This window comes from Bos grunniens, chromosome 22 (assembly GCF_055505025.1).
Source record: "Bos grunniens cultivar Pamir isolate PY7600 chromosome 22, Bosgru_T2T1.0, whole genome shotgun sequence".
In the NCBI taxonomy this organism is placed as follows: domain Eukaryota; kingdom Metazoa; phylum Chordata; class Mammalia; order Artiodactyla; family Bovidae; genus Bos; species Bos grunniens.
The window spans coordinates 10,807,972-10,829,182 of NC_141186.1; the positions used below are offsets into that span (position 1 = coordinate 10,807,972).

Genomic DNA, 21,211 nt, shown 5'->3' on the forward strand with positions numbered 1-21,211 from the left:
CACCATAGGAGAAGGAGCCCCCTTGTAGTTAAATGAGTGGAGTTAACTAATCTACACAAAGATACATACAAACAAACATATCTTTAAATATCATATTTTGCCCACATGAAAATAAACCAGCAGAGACTGCATGAAGACCTCATTGCTAAATGTGGCAGAAATGAACAAAACACAGGTTTCCCTTTTGCTTCCATGCATTGCTGACTAGACTTGAGGGTATTTCAATACAATCTCCTCCTTGCCTAGTTTTATTTCCAAACTCATCTGAGTGGCCTCAAAAACTTGTTGAGAATGTAGCCTGACCACCCCCTGTACTGTTCTTCTCTCTGAGACCCTAACACAGCCCCCTCCTCACCCGTGTCTTCCTCCCCACGAGGTCCTGCTTCAGGATCTCCCAGCATTTCCTCCGCTGGCTCCCATTTACTCCTCCTCCCTCCATGGGGCCCAGGAACTGAAGGATTGTGCCTAGCAAAACGCACTTATTCAGTAACAGTTCACTTACCACACCTAGAACCAAAACAGTCACCCAGAATGCCTCTATTTACAGGAGCTAATTAACATTCTGATACTGATTCATATGACTCCAGGGGAAAAAGCAAAGAAACTTGATGAGGAAGTCTATTCCACTTTATTAACAAAGTGGACTTTATCTAATGAAGTCCATTCCACCTTATTAGAAGCACATGTTTTACTGATTTTAGATTTTGTAGCAATACTGAGAAATAGTTAACACACCTCTGTTGCAACTCAAGTACTCGCAGGCTCAAGGAGCCATGCTGGGGCCACTATACTAGCAAGTTAAGTCAATTCTGAACATGATGCTGTTTTCACCTGCCCTGGGTCCCTTCTCCCTCTGTTAACAGCCCCTACTCTTTCCTTTGGGACACCACCTATCCCCCTTCCACCTGTATATCCTTTCTGAGAATGCCAATCGAGAAATCACCTCCTCACAGATGTGGGCACACAACGGGGGGGACCCAGGCTACGCCAATCAGATGCACTCTCCCAGAAGACACTCTTGAGCAGACTCAGGAGAGGAATGAAAAGCGTTGGGGTGCAGACACTACATTAAAACCCTGAAGCCACCTTGCTTCTTGACCTCTTCAAGCAGCAGCTGTCTACACTTCCTTCTACTTGCGGAGTCACTCCTAGCCTTTCAATAAATCTCTTTTGGGCCTAGGTTAGCTACAGTCTGTTCTGCCTGCCACCAAAGACCCTTCATAGATAGAGCAAACAACTGCTCTCCCCTGGGGACGTGACAGAAAGCCCAGAATTCGTTTACTCCTCCTTGTCTCTGATTTTATTTTCACAAACTCGGAAGATCTGGGCTGTCTTAAAGACATCTTGAGAATGTAGCCTGAACACCTCCTGCACGTTATTCTCTTTCAGAGACAGAGAGAATAACCTTGACCTAACCTTTGACCAGAAACAATTTATGGGCTGGTATTGCTGCTTACCATTTAGCTCTGCAACTCTTCTCCATTTCTAAGCACCAGAACACATTTCTCTGGTGACAGAATGATTCAGAGACCCATGCCCAGATTGTGGACTGTACCTGCCAACAACTTCCAAAATTTTTCCATACTCTTCACTTGGGTTTTTTAAAGCTTTCCTCCTCGTGGATATGTTGTAAAAAAGGTCCTCCACCTGAACAGAAGGTTGTTTTCTGTAAATTCACAGAAGTATATGGAAGTACAGCATGGTCTTAAGGCAGAGAGTCCAACTGTGTTCACGACCAGCACAGTTCTAAGTGTTAGAAGACAGGGCAGGAGACAGGGCTGCCTTAACAAGAGAAAGCAAGGCTCCCACTTGACTCACTGACTTCTCAGAGAGGCACTGGGGTCCACCTCCATGTCAGGCTCTTTGCCTTGTGCTGGGAATAAGACAACAAATAAAATACACAGTCCTGCCCAAAACAGCACAGGATTCAGTGGGGCAAAGATAAACCTATAAACCGTTGTGACACCACATGGCATGAAACCTTTGCAAACTAGAAATAATGTTAGATCTTCTGGGGGTTCTTAGAAATCATACTGTGGTCAACATGAGATGCAAAGTACACGTTCATTTCCTCATTGCTGCACCCCCCACCTGCCTCATCACGCCCAGGGCTTGGGGCCTTCAAGCAGATGTGCCCTGGCTGGGGCAGGGGTGCAGGGGTGGCACGTGTAACGTGATAGCAGGGTGATTCATGGGCTCCTGGAAGAGAAACACACCAAACGTGGCACCACAGGAATAAGGCAGCTTAACAGCCTTTCTCCTGATTCATAACACAATTGTGTTACTCAAGTGCCCTTTGAATGAGTGGTCAGATACTCCTTGTGCCATCCTTCTTTGATAGAGGAGCAAAGTAAGATGAACGGCCATTAAATGACTTGCCTCTGGACACACTGCTGCTGAGTGGCAAGGTTAGGACTCTGGACTTGTCTTCTGGAGTCACGTTTAAGGTTCTTTCAATGGCAGCTACCCTGCCACCAATTTCTGCCATCTCAATAGAAGAATCTCCCAGCCTCTTAAAATAAAGGAGGTGGTGGGCAGGCTGCCATGTCACAAAAATCAATCATCATTTCTCTTTCTTATAGGGTGATATCTTGAGGCTTCTATTAACTGGTAAATATTCATTATATCAATCCTTTGAGAACTCAGAAACAATTCTGCCTTTTATTTCAGTATTTACACAAACCTCTTTATCAACAACGTCACCTCCTGTGTACCGTTCTTACCGTGATCTGGGTCCCTTGGTTGCCTGCACACGGTTTAGGAGGTGCTTTCAGCTTTCCATCTGAGTAATGAGCTCTATCAGAAAACATAAGAGATACTGGTAGCTAATAGAGAATAGATACTTCTCCAAAGAGTAAAAAAGTAAGTTACATCAACAACAGATTAAAATACAGCCATGTTATATGTTGTCTGAGTTACCAGCTTCCTCCCTTTTTCTACTTCCATAACCATCCTAAATGGGTACCAAAGAAGCGGGGGAAAGATCCCTATTTTTTTGTTTACCAACTACTACATTTTTAGTTTCTGAGTTCTGGGCTACAAACAAAACTTATGACACTGCCTAAGATGACAGTAACATTTTTTTCAATAATTCTGCAATCATTTATTGAAAGGCTATCATGTATCAGGCCTGTAAACACCCTGAAATAGAGACAGACCTTGGGAGGTTCTTGATTTAGTGAGGGGACAGATTGTTTCCTGAAGTGTGGAACAAGACACCAGTGGTCCAGAGAAGGAAAACATTGAGCCTGGGGTAGGGTGGGAGGAAGTGTCACAGAAGAGATGACACTTCACCTGGGCCCTTGACTGCTGTCTTCTCAAGTGGAGAGGGCAGGAAGTCCATCCAGGAAGGGAAAAGATAGACAAAAGCACAGAAGCTTTAGAATATGTAGCAGCACAGCTGTGGGGACAGGCTGGGAAGATGGACTGAGCACCTGGGGAGCGCAGGAGCTGCTATGACGAAGATTCTGGAAGATTCTGGATTTCATCCTGCCACACAGGGGAAGCTATAGAGGTCCCAAGCAGGGGCATAACATTCCAGAGGCAAAGAAATGGAGTCTGTGCCCCAGGCTATTTCAGAAGACATTCACTCACAAGCGCCTCCCCTGTTTGTGAGAAGAGATTCTAATCATATCTGCAGCCAGGTCCTAGGGCTGTTGCAATTTGCATCCAGTCAACCCCCTTCAGCACCAAGTGCTGCAGACTGAAATGCTCCATTGTCCATGACATGGACGGCACACACTCATCTGTGGAAGAGGGCTGAGAAACAGACTGAACTGCCCTCTGTTGAAGCTGTTTTCTGTATAAACTAACACTCTGTATGATAAGAAAAAAATTCTCCTTTTTGGCAGGAATTAGATTTGAATACCCATCTTTCACTAGTAATGGCCAACGGTTATGACAGCAAAGGCATGATTTTGATTCCTTGAATCCCCTTCCTGTTCTGTGCCAGCATAAGAGACAGCCAATGGACACCTGTGGGAAGGAATCCACAGCGGCACTCACGTGTGGCCGGGATCAGAGGCAGCTAAGGAGTCACAATCCTTTGGCACCCCAGCCACAGCCACGTAATCAGGCCAAAGTCATGCCCTGCTGAAGGGCCAAGGGGCAGAGTGACATCACAGCTCCCACTGACTCAGCCCTCCTCAGCGTAACAGACACGGTGCTAGGCACTTGTAATCTGTTACAGTGGACCTTTCACAAGTTCATGAAGGAAGATTATTACTTACAACCACCCCTTTGGATTACCAACTAATCCAAAGGGAGGAAAGAAAATGTACCCAAGATCTAGGCAAAAAAAGGTAACATTCGTGTTTAGACAGGATTACATTGAGTTGCAGGACAAAGCATGTTTCGGGATGAATCTATACGCTAAGCAGAGGCCAGCACTATACCTGTATGCACACTTCCCGTCAGCCGTTTTGGTTGTAATGGTGACGTGAGCCACGTGGCTTATGCTGGCCAGAGCCTAAGGAAGCAAAGGACATGGAGTGAAAGAAACACCCACTCCTGGGTCACCCCCATCTCGCATTAAGGGAGAAGTTCCCTAAATTGCCTCTTCTGTTTTGTATTAACAAATGGCAACAACGAGCACTCTGCTCACTCATTTGATGACAGGTTAAAAAAAAAAAAATGAAGCTATCAAACGGAATCTACAGCACAATTACTAGAACAAAAGGGGAAAAAATATATACATATAAAAGTCCTAAAAGAAAACACAACCAAGAATTAATGTTAACAGCAACTGTGTTCAGGTGTAGAGTTATAGGCATATTTAATATTCTCAATGACTTGTCTTCTAACAATTTTAAAGCTACCTTCAGAAATAGGATAATGGAATCACTCCAAATTGACAGTGTTGTAAACTGTATTCAAAACTGTTTTCTGTAAGCAATTTTATGTTTAGAAATAAAAATTCTTAATTATGCAGTTAAGACAAAACAAATTTTTTTTTAAATGACTATTTTTCCCCCTGAAAATCAAGATTGATTCACCGGCCCTTCCTTTGGAACCTGTATCTCCTTTCACAGGACATCACAGCATAAAAAAACACAACCTAAGCATTTTGATATGTGACAACATCTGCACAAACAGTAAATACAGTGGTGGCAGCTTCAGTTCATTAACAAGGACCATGGCTCAGGCTCAGAGATTACCAGGTCCTAGCTGGACTTTCCTGGTGAATTGTGATGAGCTCATTTCCACCCAGTTCAGTCTGACTCTTTGCGACTCCAAGGACTATAGCCCGCCAGGCTCCTCTGTCCACAGGATTCTCCAGGCAAGAATACTGGAGTAGGTTGCCAATCCCTTCTCCAGAATCTTCCTGACCCAGGGATCAAACCCAGGTCTCCTTCATTGCAGGCAGATTCTTTACCATCTGAGGTATAGAGAAGTCCTAATTTTCATTATTAAATATGTAAACGATTTTGAGACTTGATTTTTTTTTTTAATGATTTTGAGATTTGGATAATGAAGGACATGAAATACATCCAAAACTACAACACTACCCAACACCATGAAGAAAGCAAGCCACTGGCAGATGATCCAGCTGCTTCAGGGGCCTTTGTACAGGCACTGGGGTAAGAGGATAACTGCACAGACTCTGGAGTCAAACTGCCAGGGCTCAGTTCCCCATTCTGCCACTTTCCAGCTGTGCACTCCAGCCACACTTCTTAAAGTCTGAGTGTTAGTTTCCCAGTATGTCAAACAGGACAATAATAATAGAACCTACTCTTTCAGAGTTGTCAAGTGTGAAACGGTTAATACATACAAAGGGCTGAAAACATGGATGGCACATAGCAATCCCTCAGTAAATCTTCCCTGTTTAATCACAACCCCAAAGATACCCTACAACTGGGCTAAGGCTACAGAAGGCCCTGGGCTTAGGAACTGACTTGGGAAGTTGCAAAGTCAGAATGAAACTGCTTTGCCAGGGCTGACGTGAGACCTACTTGAAGTCAGGGGAACCTCAAGGTTCACAGTCTGATGCTACTCCTTCCTGGAACAACTTGGGGCTCACTGTGAGCTGGAGGGTGCTTCAGACCACCTGGATTTGATCTGAATTGTGGCAACTGGGTCATAAAAAGCTGCCTTTTAATTAAAAAAAAGAAAAAAATCAAAGTAAAAATACATTCACATGATAAAAAATTTAAAAACTATAAAAAGGCTTAAAATGAAAAATAATTGGCTCCATTCCCTTCCCTTCCCTTCACTCTCATCCCCGCAAATAACTACCCCCAAACAGTTTCTCTGGTACCCCAAAGCCCCCAGAATACAGCCGGAACACTGCCCGGCCAACACCTGGATTTTAGCATAGTGATACCCATGTCCCCTACGTCTAGAACCATAAGATAACAAACATGTACTGTTTTAAATCACTAAGATTGTGGTCATTTAGGGGAGCAGCAATAGGAAGCTAATACAAGTTACTGGAAATGTATGCGTATTTTTACTCACAAACATTCTATCTATAAATTTATCCTAAGAAAATTAACTGAACAAAACACACTGTACATGTGAATGTTCACCAGAGCATTAGGCATGAAAGAAATGGCACAGAGCATAAACGTTCAACAGGAAACCTTTAAATAGACTACAGGACAAGTAAGTAATAGAACAGTATGTAGCCATTATAATTTATGTAGTCCTACATATACTGAATGATATCTTTATATTCACAGAGTATTGTCATAAAAATATAAGTTATTTTAGTCTTAAAAGTACTTTTATCCATTTTCTATATCATACGTTCCCATGATAGGCCATATAATTTCATTTATAGATACATCAGAATATAACTTAAAAGATTAGGACTCAAAAAATAAAAACCCCATGAAACTTTTTATATCATGAAAATTAACAGTAATTTCTCAATAAAATCAAATAATCAATCTGAGTTCAATTACCTGTCTCAAAACAATTTTAGTTTGTGCAAATCAGGATCCAAGTAATACCCACACGTTGGAGCTGGCTCATATGCCTCTTAAATCCCCCTAACCTCTGATTCTTGCTCCCTTCTTGGCCTTTCTTCCCCTGTGCAGTTCACTTTATAGGAAACAAGTTTTTTATCACGTGATTTCCCAGTCTCAGCCCCTGTACCATGCTCCCTCTCTCCCTGTACTTTTGGTATACTGGTACTCAGATCTAAGTATTGCCTGAGATTCACATCTGATTTGGGACAAGAAAACTTGGTAAGTGGTACAGTCTTCTTCCATCAAGAGACTTGGGTGTCTCTGGAGATACATAATATTAAAAAGCAGAGACATTCCTTTGCCAACAAACGTCCATCTAGTCAAAGCTATGGTTTTCCCAGTGGTCCTGTATGGATGTGACAGCTGGACCATAAAGAAAGCTGAGCGCCAAAGAACTGATGCTTTTGATCTGTTGTGTTGGAGAAGACTCTTGAGAGTCCCTTGGACTGCAAGGAGATCCAACCAGTCCATTCTGAAGATCAGCCCTGGGTGTTCACTAGAGGGACTGATGCTGAGGCTGAAGCTCCAATACTCTGGCCACCTGATGTGAAGAGCTGACTCATAAGAAAAGACACTGATACTGAGAAAGATTGAAGGCAGGAAGAGAAGGGGATGACAGAGGATGAGATGGTTGGATGGCATCACCGACTCAATGGACACGAATTTGAGCAAACTCTGGGAGTTGGTGATGGACAGGGAAGCCTGGCGTGCTGCAGTCCATGGGGTTGCAAAGAGTCGGACATGACTGAGTGACTGAACTGAACTGAACAAGTAAAAAGTGTGATACCTTACTGACCTGTTGAGAAACACAGGCTGCCAAACGGCAGAAATGTTATCATAGGAGGATATTTACACTCTGCTTTCATCCTCAGCTTACCTCACCCCGAAAGCCATAGGTAGAAATATGAGCTAAATCCTCAAAGGACTGCAGTTTACTTGTGGTGAACCTCTCACACACAATCTCAAGATCTTCTTTCTACAAGGTGCAAAGAAACAAGTAAATAATTATGTTACTCGTTTTTCCCAGTCTTTCTGAATTTCCCTTTTCTTGACTGACTCCAGGAAGAAAATGCTCTTGGGAGAAGAGTTCTAACTCAGCAGGAGCCTCCTCTCTGGGCTCCAGAATTCCACGAGGCCCTGGCATTCCCTCCTCTTCACTCACCTGGGTCTCAGCCTGGCCTGCTGCTTCTGTCTCGGCTCCCCTGACAGCGGATAATCCACAATTCCATCCCTAGACCTCCGCTCTGTCTACACTCACTCTCTCGATGATCTCATGCAGGCTCACAGATTGTACAAAAATTATTACTGTATTAGGAAACTCCTTTATTAAAAATTTACAGATATATTTAATTGCAGTAAAAATAATTAACAAAATTTACCGCTTTAACCCTCTCTAGGTGTATGAAGTACATTCACAATATTGTGCAACCATCACCAACTTCCATGTCCAGAACTCTGAAATCTCCCCAAATGGAAACTGTACCCATTAAACAAAAGCTCTCCATTTCCCCCTCCCCCAAGTCCCTGGGAACCACCATTCTACTTTCTGATTCTAAAGATTTAACTACACTAGGTATGCCATATAAGTGGAAACAAACAGTATTTGTCCTTTTGTGACTGGCTAATTCCACTTAGCATCCTGTCTTTAGGGTTCATCCATGTACTAGCATTTGTCAAAAATTCACTCCTTTCTAAGGATGAATAACATTCCATTCTATGTATTTATCATATATTGTTTATCCACTCATCTGTTGCCTCCACTTTTGGAATATCATGAATATGTTGCTATGAACATGAGTGTGCAAGTCTCTTTAAGACCTTGCTTTCAACTCTTTTGGGTATAAACCCAGAAGTGGAATTTCTGGATCATATGGCAATTGTTTAATTTTCTTCCACAGTGGCTGCACTATTTGATACTCCCACCAGCAATGTACAAGAGCTCCAAAGTATCAACATCCTTGCCAATATTTCCTTTTTGAGACATCAAAGGTTTAACGGATGAGGGAGCTTACACATCTGAAGAAAGGTCCTGGAGTGACACCCCACTGTATGAAGCACATGGCAGGCAGGATATGGTGACAATCTTTTTATTAACTAATTAATTATAACAAACATCCTAATTGATGTCAAGTGGGATCTCACTGAAGTTTTTATTTCTATTTCCCTAATGATTAATCATGTCAAGTGTCTCTTCGTGTGAGTCTCACGGCTTTTAATACCATTAAATGCACTACACCAAATTTTTATCTCCAGAGCAAACCTCTACTTTGCACTCCAAACTCACTCATGGATCCAAATGACAGACATCTTAAATTTAACATACCCCCAAATGAATTTCTGATCTTCCCAAATCCGCCTGTTTCATAGCGTTCCCATCAGTAAATGGTAGCTTCTTTTTCTATTTGCACAGGCCAAAACCTTGAAGGCATTCTTGGCTCCTCTCTCTTACTCCCTACACCAGCAAATTCTGAGAGCTTTGTTGATCATCATCAACAAAGAATACCACTGCTTCTGTCCTGTCCTGCTACAGTCTATTTTCCACACTGCAGACAGAAGAGTTCTTATAAAACTTGCCAAACCATGTTACATTACCTCTTGGCTCAAAATGTTCTAATCATGTCCCTCCTCATCCAGAGTAAAAGCCAAAGATTGTACAGCATCCCACAAGTTCCTGCATGCTCAGCCTGCTTCCCCTTCAGGCCTCATCTCCTGCTACTCTTCCAGTCCCCCCACCACCCCGTCCTAGACACCCCAAGCTCCTTGCTAGTTCTTCAGCATGTCAGGCAAGCTCCCATTTTGTGGTCTTTGTGTGTATTGTTCTCTATGCTCAGAACACTCAACCTTTAAACGGCCTCATGATTCCATCCCTGACCTCCTTACTCTCCTGAACGCTGCCCGGCATGGAATAGGTATTCAATAAATATTTATTGTTGAAGTTCTCAAACAATCCCACCCATAAAAGCCTGAAGTTTCCAGAACAGGGCAAAGTTCCACCACTTCCCGCAGATGCAACACAAGAAGCACACAAACATCCTGCTGCTCTGAGGTTTTACTCACCCTGATCCCAGTGCCATTGTCTTGAATCTGAATCAACTTCAGGCCTCCCTCTTTAACGACCACTTGAATACTTGTGGATTTTGCATCTAAACTGGCAAATCAAACAAAAAAATAGTAATTGATCACTCTGCAGTTATTCCAATGCACGTATTTTAAAATGAATCAAGGCATAAGAATAAACTTCAAATACAAGACTGATGAATGTGTTTTTCTTTTGTCTTAAAGACTCTGAGACCACAATGTTATCAGCTTACATGTTGTGAGAGAGGGAAGGAAAGAAGAGAGGGGCAGAGGGGGCAACCATCACTTCCAATAGGACATTCAGCAACATTTCTGCTCCTTTAGTTCTAAACTAATTCTACCATCTGTTACTCAAACTTTATTCAGCCCCAGGACCCTGCATGACCCTTATAAAATGTCACTAAGGAAAAAATTCTGTAAGTTTTTCTCCACTAGCCTCTTTATGAAAATATATGTTGGGAGAAAGAAAAAAATGGTGCTGCAGAAAATTAAATACACCTTATTACCCCTTCAAAGAAAAGCCTACAAGCATAGAACATCTAGAGAGAGAGAAAAGAAATCAGCCTGGGGCTGCATGAGAAAAAGAACTTACCTCCTCTTTAGGAAGATAATTATTTATTCAGAAATAAGATAATAAGTTACTTAAATATCAAAGAACTTTCTCAGGAGTCCCTGAATTGAAGTTGCATTTAGCCATCTCGACTTGTGTATTAAAAACAGCACAGCTAGACGCCATACAAAATTTCTTGGAGAACTGTAAGCCAGTGATCTAATATGTGTAGTGTTCCTGAACGGTACCTTAACACACTTCAATTGCTCTGTTAGTTAATTCTAAAACTGGAGAAACAAAAGCCACCATTTGCCAACTATATAAGTAAAGTCATAAGGAGAGACAATGCTCAGATTCCCTGCTTCTTCTGTCCATTTTCGAATTCTCTTCCTTTGTCCTGGTGGTTCTTTCTGACCCACTGTTCTTTCATTATCCCCATGGTTGTTTATGTTTTCAGAACAATCCCTTTACAAACCTTCCAACTGGAACTTGTTTTTTCCCTTTAACGTATGGATTGTATTAACATCAATGCATTTTTTTTTTTTTTTTTAAATATCTGGCTGCACCAGGTCTCATTGCAGCACGCAGGATCTTTAGTTGCAGCATGTGGGATCTAGTTCCCTGGCCAGGGATTGAACCCCAGCCCCCTACATTGGGAGGACATTATCCTAGCCACTGGACCACCTGGGAAGCCCCACATCAATCAAAGCATTTCAACACAAAGGAGCCGACACATTTAGGTATACTAGGAGCCTCTGCCCTTTTTGAAGTTTACAGTTTACATCTAACCTTCTTTCCACGTTTTTAACCTCTTCCCTCCACAATGGTTGTGTGACAGTTCTAAACATCAGAATCCCCGGAATACCCCCAAGAGATAAGGGATCTTCGAAGTGACTCAGCAAAAAGGGTAGGAAAATCCTAAGTGGGTGATTTGAAAGAATAGCATTGAAACATGTATAAATCACATGTGAAACAGGTAACACCAGTCCAGGTTCGATGCATGAGACAGGGTGCTCAGGCTGGTGCACTGGGATGACCCAGAAGGATGGGATGGGGAGGGAGGTGGGAGGGGGGTTCAGGATGGGGAATACATGTACACCCGTGGCTGATTCATGTCAATGTATGGCAAAACCAATACAATATTGTAATTAGCCTACAATTAAAATAATTTAAAAAATTCTAAATGGGGACTAACCTGGCAATAATAGGAAAATCACAAATTAAACTCTCCCAACAATTAATTTTGAATATAACTCAAAGTGAATTGTACCGTTGAATGTCGATGCACGACTTATGGAATAAGCAAGAAACTGATAACCCATGGTACCGTTTGAAAGAAGAAAGAAATTTAAATTATAAAACTTTTAGACATTCAAAAACTTGCACCTTCTGCATATACAGTTTAAAAGGGTTTCTTAGTTAATAGCATCATTAAAACAATGATGCTAAAATACTGGTTTACTGTCCTTGCTCCCCCAACAACCCTAAAGTCTCGCGAGACCGCTCGAAGACACGTGAGGGGAGCAGACAGTAGCCTGGGCCTCTGCAGCCGCGACCACACACACTTGGGTTCAGGGCAGGGAGGCGTGTCCGCGCCATCCATAGCGGCGGTCCGTTATGTAGTGGCCTTCGAGAAAGCCTTGACTCCCTTCGTACCAGTTCTCAATCATTTCCTTGATGGCATTAGCCGGCCGCTGGATAACTTCCCCTGCCGCGATGCGGTTCACCACTGTCTCGTCCAGCCGCCGGATAACCCCCGCTACAAGCGACATTTTGGCGCCAGACGATCCCCGGGTCACGGCGTGAAGCTCACTGGAAGTACCTCCAGCCAATCTCCATACAGTTTCTTGCCCACGTCCTTCCCTCAATCCTGTTGACGAAATCCAGCCTAACCCTCGGGCTGTAGCGTCACTTCCGGACCAGGAAGCTACTGATTGGGCAGCTCTAATGCCCGTGAAGTCCGTGATTCCGGTTTCTTAGTCCCGCCCTAACACGGCTTCCGTTCGCCTCGCAGCTAGAAAGATGTGCGCCTGCGCGCTTGCAATCGCGGCCTACTCTTCCTATTGGCTCCTGCCTGGGGCTAGGGAATACGAAATCTCCAGCCAATAGGAAAGGACGCGCGGGTGCCCCAGGTTGGTGTCCGCCGCTGGGGTGATCTGGCGCAGAGCGGAGGAGGCGCTTGGGGCCCCTCTCCTGCTCTTTCCTCCCCTTTGCTTGCGGCCTCCCAGAGGTCGGCCCATCTCCTGTGGCCTCCGTGAAATGTGGATGACGCCCAAGAGGAGCAAAATGGAAATCGACGAGTCTCGGGCGTTCCGGGCCGAGTGGACCCAGCGGTACCTGGTGGTGGAGCCTCCGGAGGGCGAGGGCGCCCTGTGTCTGGTCTGTCGCCGCCTGGTCGCAGCTACGGGCGAACTCGACGTCAAGCAGCACTACGAGGCCGAGCACGAGTACTACGAGCGGTATGTAACGGAGGACGAGCGCGCGGCGCTGGTGGAGCGTCTGCGTCGCGGCGACTTTCCGGAGGCCGCCCCGCTCACTCCGGAGCAGAGAATAGCCCGTGCAGGCCTGGGACTCGCCCGCCTCTTGGCCTTGAAGGGTTGCGGCTGGGGCGAGGGGGACTTTGTGCACCGGTGCATGGCGGTAATGCTGAGAAACGTGCTGCCCGATCACGTAGGCATTATGGATGGCATCGATTTATCTCCAGAGACCACGCGGCAGAGGGTCCTGGACATTCACCAGAATCTACGCAGTCAACTTTTTAACCGAGCCAAGGACTTTAAAGCCTATTCCCTTGCCTTGGACGACCAGGCTTTTGTGGCCTATGAGAACTACCTGCTGGTCTTTGTCCGCGGCGTCGGCCACGATTTGGAGGTGCACGAAGAGCTTCTGACCATAATCAACCTGACTCATCACTTCAGTGTTGGCGCCCTCATGGCGGCAATCCTTGAGGCCCTGCAGACGGCCGGGCTTAGCCTGCAGCGCATGGTTGGACTGACCACGACCCACACTCTGAGGATGATTGGTGAGAACTCAGGACTGGTGTCATACATGAGAGAAAAGGCTGTAAGCCCCAACTGTTGGAATGTGATCCACTATTCAGGATTTCTCCACTTGGAACTGTTGAGCTCCTACGATGTGGATGTTAATCAGATCATAAATGCCGTATCTGAATGGATAGTTTTGATTAAGACCAGAGGCGTGAGGCGGCCGGAATTTCAGGCTTTACTGACTGAATCTGAATCAGAGCACGGTGAAAGGGTTAACGGACGCTGTCTGAACAACTGGCTTCGGAAAGGGAAGACTTTGAAACTAATATTTTCTTTAAGAAAAGAGATAGAAACATTCTTGGTCTCGATAGGAGCCACGACGGTCCATTTCACAGACAAGGAATGGCTCTGTGACTTTGGCTTCCTGGTGGATATTATGGATCACCTTCGAGAAATCAGCGAACTATTGAGAGTGAGCAAAGTCTTCGCTGCCGCCGCCTTTGACCATATCTGTGCCTTTGAAGTGAAGCTGAATTTACTTCAGAGACAAGTCGAGGAAAAAAATCTGACACATTTTGCTTCCTTGAGCCAAGTGGTTGATGAGCTTAAAGAGAATCTTCAAGAAGACGAAAAAGTACTCGATCTTGAGAGGTATCGAGCGGTGATCTGTCGCCTACAGAAAGAGTTTGAGCGACATTTCAAGGACCTCAAGTTCATTAAGAAGGACTTAGAGCTTTTTGCTAATCCATTTAGCTTTAAACCTGAATATGCACCTATTTCAGTAAGGGTGGAACTCACAAAACTTCAGGCAAGTGCTAACCTTTGGGAGGAATACAGAACCAAAGATTTAGGGCAGTTCTATGCTGGTCTGCCTGCAGAATCTTACCCGATTATCAAAGGGGTTGCCTGTAAGGTGGCATCCTTGTTTGATAGCAGCAGAATCTGTGAAAAGGCTTTTTCATATTTGACTCGAAACCAACACACTTTGAGCCAGCCTTTGACAGACGAACACCTCCACGCCCTGTTTCGGATTGCCACCACTGAAATAGAGCCGCGCTGGGATGATCTTGTGAGAGGAAGAAATGAATCCCATCCATAAACTCTTGTAGTACAACATTGAAACACTCAACAAGAATCCAGTTCTAAAAGCAAACATCTGTTTGACTTTCAAGTGTGCTAATTTGGATTGTGGGAAGGCACCATGTTCTTCATCAAAATTGATCACAATTGATACGCTTTAGACAGATTTTTTTTTTTCATCTCAAGAGGCAACATGGGACTGACACCTGCAGGCACCTTTTTTTTCTAAAACTGAATTTCATGGCAAAGTCATTATCTTTTGCTTTTATGATATAATTGTTTTTAAAGAAGTTTAGTACTAAAATGGGAGTTGAATCAGAAGTCTGTTTTTAAGGTGTCTTGAAGAAATTTTGCTCTTATTTTAACCAAAAATGTGTTAAAATTCTGATGCGTATAGTCTGAAGGTATCAGCTTCTTAAATATATGTTTGAGCCAGTTTGCAGAAACTCACATAGCAACTGCAGAAGCTTCTGCAAAGGAGGAACGTACATACAGTGGAGGTGTTTGTCTAATTATCAAAATGTTGGAGACTATTTTTTTTTAGACATGTTTCTGAGTCTAAAGTAAATATATTTACTTACTTTAGACATATTTCCTCTCTCTCACCTTCCCCTGCCCCATGGTAGTGATAATGATATTACTTAGGAAATTTTACTCAAGTTGAGTAAAGTTTTAGTCAGAGGAGCAAGAATTGTTTTAAATTGCTAGTTTAGAAGGCTTTTACAGTTTGGAAATCAGACTAACCGATTTTTGGCAGTTTCCCGTGAATGCTTCGCAGTTGGGTGCCGTTTTTATGAGCTTGCCTGTTAGAAGACTATGGTAAGTATAGACTCTTAGGGGCTGCCCACTAGTCATTCTTTGTACTCTAGACAGTTTAGCCCTGTCGAAAAGGATGAGAAAGAGAAGATGTTTGCATCGCAGGATCAGGAGCTGTGAGCTATTTTAGCTTATTTGTCCCATCGGCCTGGGTGCTACAGCTTTATAAAAAAATCCTGCTAAAAGGCAATCCTTTATTTTAAGGTGATGTATCAAATGTTGTTTGTGACTTTAAATGGATTTATTATCAACTTGCCATTGTCTCACACATTGTGTATTTAAGACTGCACAAGGGGAAATATTTTAACTCTCCAGAAGCAGCTTTATTTACTGATTGTAGCAGTTCCATATATTTTAGTGAGGCACCTGCTTTGGACTAAAACAGTAATTTTCAAATTTATGTCAACCATTAAAAAATCTTATAGTAAAGCCAAATATGTGAAATGATTGAAGGACAGGACCCAACTTAGAGATCTGCTCAAGTACCATTTGAAAACTTGTGCTCAAGTCCTGTCTTAACTCTTGGACTGCATTTCTCTATGGTCACTAATTCAGCAAATTCAAGGAACCAGAATAAACAAGAATTTAGAAGGAATTGAAGCCTGAGCAATCAAAATAGAACCAAAATCTTGACAGTGGTTCTCAATCAGACAGTATCTCCTCCTTTAGAATGTAGGGAAACAAAGGAGACTGTTTTTAATTGTGACATTCATTAGGAGGAAGTTCTGCTGGCATGTGAGCATGAATGACACCCTCCCCTTGTGCATAGGATAGCACAGCACAGTATAAACTTACTCCTTCCAAAGTTCCAGCAGACCGCCCCCGACCCGAGTACATCATCTGATCTTGAGGGAGAAGGCAAATTACCGGTAGAAGCAGAATTAGAAGGACAAGTTAGGCTAATTGATAACATTTGATGGCGGAAACTAATTCCAGCATTCCAGATTTGGCTGGTAAGATACAGTCAAGGCCCTGATAGGTTCTAGTAGCTCACAACAGCATTTGTAAATCAGTAGTTGGCACTGAGCCAGATTAAAGGGCTCTGGTTTATTACACACAATTAGTTTAGGGCAGAAAAGAAAGTGTTCTATATTACTAAGATACTTAGCGAGAATGGTCAAGTTAAGATTTGGGTTAACAGGGAGTAAGCTTAAATGTCTGGAGAAACAGCAGATTAAAAAAAACAAAAAAAGAACAAAAACATCTGCCGGTAATTTTCCAGCAGTTTGGAGTATTCACTTGGCAGGTGCCTTATGGAAAGGATAATTGGAAGACCTGGAAGCTGCTTCTGCTTTCTAACTCCAGTTTCTCAAATGCTGAAGTTTTGTATATTTTGTGAATTTCCATTATATGTTTTCCTTAGGGTAATCATAAAATTAGTTCTGTAGTCACTGACTAGGGGAGATATAAGCCCAGAATTTTAAATTAACCCTGAACAATAGAGAATTTGCTATGTAAATTAGCCTTGTTTGTTAAAAAAAAAAAAGTGTGTATTTTACTGTTTTCTGTACTAAGTAATTCTGTAACTGCATGGCAGTCTTTACAAGTTACTTTTTATAATATAGCTGTTACTGGTCCTGTCATATCCGTGAATATGGTTAAAGTAAGTACTATTTTTTTTAAAAACTTTTGTGTCCCAGTATCTCCCATTCCTACTAGTTTTCTTCAAAGATTTGTCTGTATTCCCGCTGTCCCATATTGTGCTCTGATCACTCTACCAAGTTTCCCAAGTCCTTGTCAATATGCCGAGCCTCTTCCCACCACTGACCGCCCTCCTTGAAATGCTTGCTTAATTTGTCTGGGGAGAGACCACCTCCAAGAACGCGTTCTCCATCTTCTTTGCAGGCACCTCTTTCTCTTAAACATCTGTGTCCTTGGGAATTTTTAATTTGGTTTTAAGCTATCTTGTTTACATCATCTCCTTAGCTGATCTTTTTTTTTTCTTTCATCCCTTCAGTTGCCAACTGTATGCAAATGACTCCAACTTAATGTCTCCTTTCTTGACCGTCCCTGATTCCCGTATCTAATTGCTAACTCAAGTCCACTTTGCTGTCTCATAGGCATCACACATGTCCTTGACCTTGTCCCCCAAAACTGCTCCTCCTCTCCTGGTCCCTCCATCTGTAAATGGCACCACCACTGCCAACCATCCAGTTGGCACAGCCCGAGCCCCAGACTCAGGTCTCCATGACCTTTCCCTCTTCATCCGTCACAGCCACTCACACACACCTTTCTGTGAAGTCTGTTGCCTAAACATTCCTCAGTTCTCCAGTGTACTCTCCTGGTTGAGGCCATCAGCCTACCTAAAGTACAGCAGTGGCCTCCTCCGTCTCCCCTTGTCTGGTTGTCATCCCTTGTCACGCTGCAGCCAGATTGCTCCGAAGTCTGGTCAATCACTCCTCTGCTTCACCCACTGCTCTTAGGAAAAGGTGCAGTTCATACGCCACCTCTCCAGGAAGCCTTCATCCATTCCCTCTAGACCAAGTGCCCCTACGATGCATCTCTAAATACCCTGTTTCTCCCCAGCCACACACACAGCACACTTCATTGATCCTTCTTGTTGATCCTTGCTACACTGTGAGCTTTGCAAGCCTGGGGACCATGTATATGCCTGCTCACTGTTCATCTAATGCTTAGCGCAGTGCCTAGCTTTTCAGTAAACATTTGGATGAGTAAATATTTGTTGTTCTACTCTTCGCAGCCCTTTCGTAGTCTTTGACCTTCTCTAGTTCTGCGATGACCTGCTTGCTGGGTAACTTATCCACCAATTGCCAATTAAGAAATGAAACTAAGTTCTTTGTGACTAGGGAATTGTATTTCTAGAATTGAGTTCAGTGCTTGGCATGTGGCTCAAATATTTACTGTGTGAATGTTGTTGAGGAGACACTGTAATTGGCCCTTGTAAACATGAAGTAGTAACATGAAGTATATTCATATATCCACCATGTAGTACTGTCTTTACCTCCTTGATAATAGAAGTCTTCGTTTTTTCTTTCTTTCTAATTGCTAAAGGCAGGCTTACAAAGGAACCTGGATGAGAAAGATTGGACAACTATGTAGTGGACTAAAACAATACTTCAGTTGCATTCGGTACCAGAAAAAGATAATACCTGCTTAAGAGTTAATATCTGTTTTCCTTCTGTAAGCATCAACTCTGGGAGAAAACCACCTGCTCTTTTCCTTTACAGATGGTTTCTGGCTCTTCTGGGATTTTAAAGTAAGTAAATTTCACAAAATACTAGAAGAAGGACCCAGTCAGCCCTTATGATCACTAGATACTCCGTTCACATGCTTTCCTACTTGCAGAATGTCCTCATCACTCATCACCTCCCTGAGGAGGGTAACCCGGAAGTGCTGTGCGCTCCGTGTATGCTGCTTAGATTTGCTCTGCTCCTTCGCTTTCTTGGTCTCATGCCTCTCTGAACTTACTTTCTGGGTCACCTGGCCTTCCAGGTGTTGCGAAAGAGCCATACCCTTCGTCTCTTTTATCCCTGAGCCATTTTTTCCAGCTTAAGGGATTAACTGGTGTTACACTCTTAACTGGACTTTTAGACTGAGGCCCATTAACTAATTCAGAGATTTTAACAGTAAGTGTGATCATCATCCAGTGATTTGATCCTTGCTGCAAAACTGGGTTTTACTCAACCTTTGACATAAAGGATTTCTCATTTTTATCTCTCTCTGTAATTGAGACGTCGCCTCTTCCTACCCAATAAGTACTACCAATAAGTACTTCCTACCCAATAAGAGTTTGTGAACTCTCTTTATCCCTTGTATTTCTGCTTGCAAACTGATGAACTCTTTTCTGAGTTCATCTCTTTCCTGTCTGTTTTGTCAAATGGGACCAACAGCTACCATAAAATATTTTGTTTCCTTGTCTTAAAGAGAGATTCTCTGCCTTCCAGATTCTCTCCAGGGAATTCTTCCATTCTATAACAGGCATTACCCTGTAGAAATTACTTCTTCCGTTCTCCAGCAGCAATTTCCAGAATGCCTGCCAACTAAGTCAGTGTTCAGTACTCTAGATTTTTTGAAAACAGAACCTATTTCTGTATCAATGGGCTAGGTTGCTGTGCGGTAACAACCATGATTCCCAGCTGTTCTCTGGTGGTCTGGCGAGGGCCTGTGCTCTTAAGTCAGGGGTTGAAGGCCGTGGGTGAGGTGTGTCATATGGCCTGTTTGTCTAAATAAAATTTCCTTGGGAGACAGCCTTGCCCATTTGTTTCTGCCTTATCTATGACTGCTTTTCCTCTACCCTGGCAGAGTTGTGGAGTTACAGAAGAAAGTGTCCAGCCCACAAAACATAAAGTGTTCACTATGTGAGCCTTCAGAGAGTGTTCACTGATCCATGCTCTAAATGGTCCTCATTCTGGGGCTCGAGCTGACCAAGCGGATATCACCTAGGGTGTGGCTGCTCATTTAGGGAAATGAAAAAGTAGGACAAGTCACTTACAGGCCCTTTAAGCACTCTCACTGGCCAGGGCAGATCCCATGGCCACCCCAAGCCCAGGGAGTGTGATCCTTCCGCGTGCCTTGGAAGAGAAGCAGAGGTATTTGGAAGATGATACTACCAACTAACACATAGCTGTATTTCTCTCTCTCTACAAAATTTCTTTGAAAGTATTTTTTCTTTTTAATTGCGGTGAAATTTACCTTCAGTAAAATGCAAAGACTTAGTGCACACCTTGTAGATTTTTATGTGCACCCTAGAACCCATCAACCAAATCAAGACACTGAACGCTTCCAGCACCCTGGTCACTGCCCGCCTATGCACACCCGCAGCCTGCCACAGATAACCACTGTTCTGACCGTTATCACCAGAGATATGTTTGTTTTAAAGCTTCATGTAAATAATTCTGTGTACTCTTGCTCAGCATTGTATCTCTGAGTTATCCATGTTGTGATTCATTTATTAATACCTCTCTGTAGTGTTCTGTCGTGTGACTTAGACCACAGTTTATGAATCCATTCTACTGTTGGTGGAAATTTGGGTTGTGTCCAGTTTGTAGTTGTTATGAATAAAGTTCCTACGAACATTTTGGTGTCTTTCACTGGATGTGCGCGCCCGTGTTTCCCACTATTCTCTTTGGTATATGCCCTGCTCCATACTTCTCTCATAATGATTCACACAGCAACAAGCTAATCATATTTTAAAATGTAAATCAGAGCATGCCAGTCATCTGCTCAGCATGCTCCAGTGGCTTACTGTCACAGAATAAGATCCAAGGTCCTCATGGTCCACCTGCGTAATCTGTACCCATACAACCCTTTTCTTTCCTACCTCATCTTGCATCATGTCCTTTATCCTTTCCCCTCCCCCAATGCACTCTACTCTGAACTACACACTGCTGGCAAATTGAAGATTGCAGATAATTTGACCCCATCCTTGGAGCAGTGGTAATCTTCATAGATAATTTTTTTTTTCCATGCCACAGGTTCTATGGGACCTTAATTCCCTGACCAGGGATTAAACCCACAACCCTGCAGTGAAAGCCCAGAGCCCTAATGACTGGACCTCCAGGAAAGTAACTTAAACCACATAGATCATTTTAACAACCCGTGACACTGGTTTACGTTAAGTCAATTACTGTATGTGGAATAAGAGGCAAATATGCCCTATGAGTCGGAGAAGGCAATGGCACCCCACTCCAGTACTCTTGCCTGGCAAATCCCATGGACGGAGGAGCCTGGTAGGCTGCAGTCCATGGGGGTCGCTGGGAGTCGGACAC

The 21,211-nt window shown here is 43.4% G+C and overlaps 2 protein-coding genes across 10 annotated transcripts in view; one reads left to right on the forward strand and one right to left on the reverse strand.

Moving 5' to 3' along the window:
• Positions 1–12,484, reverse strand: part of MLH1 (mutL homolog 1) — an 87,716-nt gene extending 75,232 nt beyond the window's left edge. For 3 of the 9 annotated variants that reach the window (XR_015150904.1, XR_015150905.1, XM_086365796.1), the window contains exons 1-6: positions 12,256–12,484; positions 10,029–10,119; positions 7,849–7,947; positions 4,395–4,468; positions 2,724–2,796; positions 1,556–1,647 (exon numbers count right to left, since the gene is read on the reverse strand). Coding sequence is in view for 1 of the 9 variants with exons in the window: in XM_086365796.1 (XP_086221922.1) it covers positions 1,556–1,647; positions 2,724–2,796; positions 4,395–4,468; positions 7,849–7,947; positions 10,029–10,119; positions 12,256–12,371 (545 nt within the window). In the remaining 8 variants the exon portion in view is untranslated. Of the gene's footprint in view, positions 1–1,555; positions 1,667–2,723; positions 2,797–4,394; positions 4,469–7,848; positions 7,948–10,028; positions 10,120–11,794 lie in introns of all 9 variants that reach the window. The other 6 variants (XM_086365798.1, XM_086365802.1, XM_086365800.1 and 3 more) reach the window with 6 other exon arrangements.
• A 240-nt stretch (positions 12,485–12,724) lies between these two features.
• EPM2AIP1 (EPM2A interacting protein 1) lies at positions 12,725–20,518 on the forward strand. The gene has a single exon (XM_086365859.1). The coding sequence runs from the start codon at positions 12,859–12,861 to the stop codon at positions 14,683–14,685; it is 1,827 nt and encodes a 608-aa protein (XP_086221985.1). The 5' UTR covers positions 12,725–12,858; the 3' UTR covers positions 14,686–20,518.
• The last annotated feature ends 693 nt before the right edge of the window (positions 20,519–21,211 follow it).

Excerpts from the sequence above, each read along its gene's own strand:
- EPM2AIP1 (XM_086365859.1), top strand. The coding sequence starts at position 12,859 with ATGTGGATGACGCCCAAGAGGAGCAAAATGGAAATCGACGAGTCTCGG.